The sequence below is a fragment of the Apis dorsata genome, unplaced genomic scaffold (assembly GCF_000469605.1).
Source record: "Apis dorsata unplaced genomic scaffold, Apis dorsata 1.3 scaffold_339, whole genome shotgun sequence".
Classification (NCBI taxonomy): Eukaryota; Metazoa; Arthropoda; class Insecta; order Hymenoptera; family Apidae; genus Apis; species Apis dorsata.
In genome coordinates this window covers 653,125-654,952 of record NW_006263606.1, presented here as the reverse complement: position 1 = coordinate 654,952, position 1,828 = coordinate 653,125, and the positions used below count along the sequence as shown (strand labels likewise).

Below are 1,828 nucleotides of genomic sequence, written 5' to 3'. Positions count from 1 at the left end.
TTTGGTATATTCCCGGACGGCCAGTTGTACGTGAAGAACGTCCTCGACCGCGAGGAGCAGGATTATTACGCGCTCGAGGTAACGGCGACCGATCAAGGAAGCCCCTCCAGAAGCTCGGTAGTCCCGGTGGTCGTTCACATAATCGACGAAAATGACAACGCGCCGGAATTCACCAATTCGAGCTTCGTCCTCCACCTACGCGAGAACGAGCCACCGGACACGTTCGTTGGAAAATTATTGGCCACGGATCGGGACGTGGGTCGCAACGCTGATCTCGTCTTCTCCCTTCCTGCCAGTCAACAGGACTTCACCGTCGATCCCAGGAACGGTTTCATCAAATCCCTACGGGTGTTCGACAGGGAACTGTTGGTGACCAACACGGGTAGCAGCTACGTCACTTTGGAGGCCACCGTCACCGACAACGGGGTCAATCGTCTCCGCGACCGAGTCAAGGTCGTTATTTACATCACCGACGTGAACGACAATATCCCCCAATTTCAAAGGTTGCCGTACAGGGTGCAGGTGAACGAGGGTGCCGCGATCGGGACCCAACTGTTGAGGGTCTACACGACGGACGCCGACGAGGGGTTGAACGGGGACGTGTTCTACTCGCTTGAGGACGGGAATCAATACGGTCGATTCGCCATAGACGAGGCGACCGGGCAGATATCCCTGACCAAAGAATTGGATCGCGAGACCATGGACACTTACGTGTTGACCGTCGTCGCGCACGACGCTGGCCTAGAGACCCGCCTCTCTTCCAGCACGACCGTGTACATCGAGGTGCTCGATGAGAACGATAACGTGCCTCTGTTCGTCGACGATAAATCGAGGATCTCCGTTCTCGAAACTACCCCGACCAACACTGAATTGGTCAGGTTCGAAGCAACGGATAACGATCTGGGCCCTAATAGCGAGCTGGCCTTCGCCATATCCGCTGGAAACCGGAGGGACACCTTTTACATCGATCCCCTGACAGGGACGTTGTATCTGAGGAAGCCGCTCGATTACGAGGAACTGGAAAAGTATACTTTGAATGTGACTTGCAGCGACGGGGGTCACCCGAGGTTGAGCTCGGTGACCACGTTGATCGTCGAGGTGATCGACGCCAACGACAATCCGCCGGTATTTCCTAATACAGCGATAGCGAGACAAATTAGAGAGGGTATTCTGGTGCACACGCCTATAGTCACCATCACTGCGGAGGATCCCGACTCGAACGAGAACGGGATAGTCACTTATTCCATAGCCAGCCAAGATCCCGAGGATCAAGTTCGTAGATTCGGTATAAACCCTTCCACGGGGGTGATACACACGCTGCTGCCGATCGACCGGGAAGAGGTGGACACGTACAAGTTGGTGGTGGTGGCCACGGACAGCGCTCAACCGTCCACCGCCCGGCTGTCCGCTGAAAAGTTGGTGATCGTTATCGTGGAGGACATCAACGACAACGCGCCTATTTTCGTCAGCATGTCCGCCGTTGTGCTCCCGCTCAAGGGGAATTATCAGTATCAGAAGGAGATCACGGTGACCCGACTGGTCGCCAGGGATCTGGATTCGAGCACGAACGGTTTGGTTACGTACGAGTTGCTCAGATCGAGCGTGAATTATTCGGATATGTTTCGAATACACCGGAACACGGGCCACTTGACGATAAGGCTGCCTCGATCCATCAAGAACAATTTGGAACGGGTCTCGAAATACCAAGTTGGGATCCGCGCAACGGACGAGGCCGTTCAAGCGGAACGGAGATCCACGGAGATCTATTTGACCCTGATAGTGCCCGGGGAGGACGGGGACGATCAACCAATATGGGAGCATCGGGGGC

The 1,828-nt window shown here is 55.3% G+C and overlaps 1 protein-coding gene across 1 annotated transcript in view; it reads left to right on the top strand.

Annotated features, from left to right (window-relative positions):
- The window catches only part of LOC102676381 (cadherin-related tumor suppressor-like), an 81,958-nt gene that overhangs the window by 4,211 nt on the left and 75,919 nt on the right, over positions 1–1,828 (top strand). Inside the window, 1 exon segment of the mRNA XM_031511632.1 lies at positions 1–1,828. This exon segment is cut by the window's left edge and continues 3 nt beyond it; it is cut by the window's right edge and continues 299 nt beyond it. Within this exon segment, the coding sequence (XP_031367492.1) occupies positions 1–1,828 (1,828 nt within the window).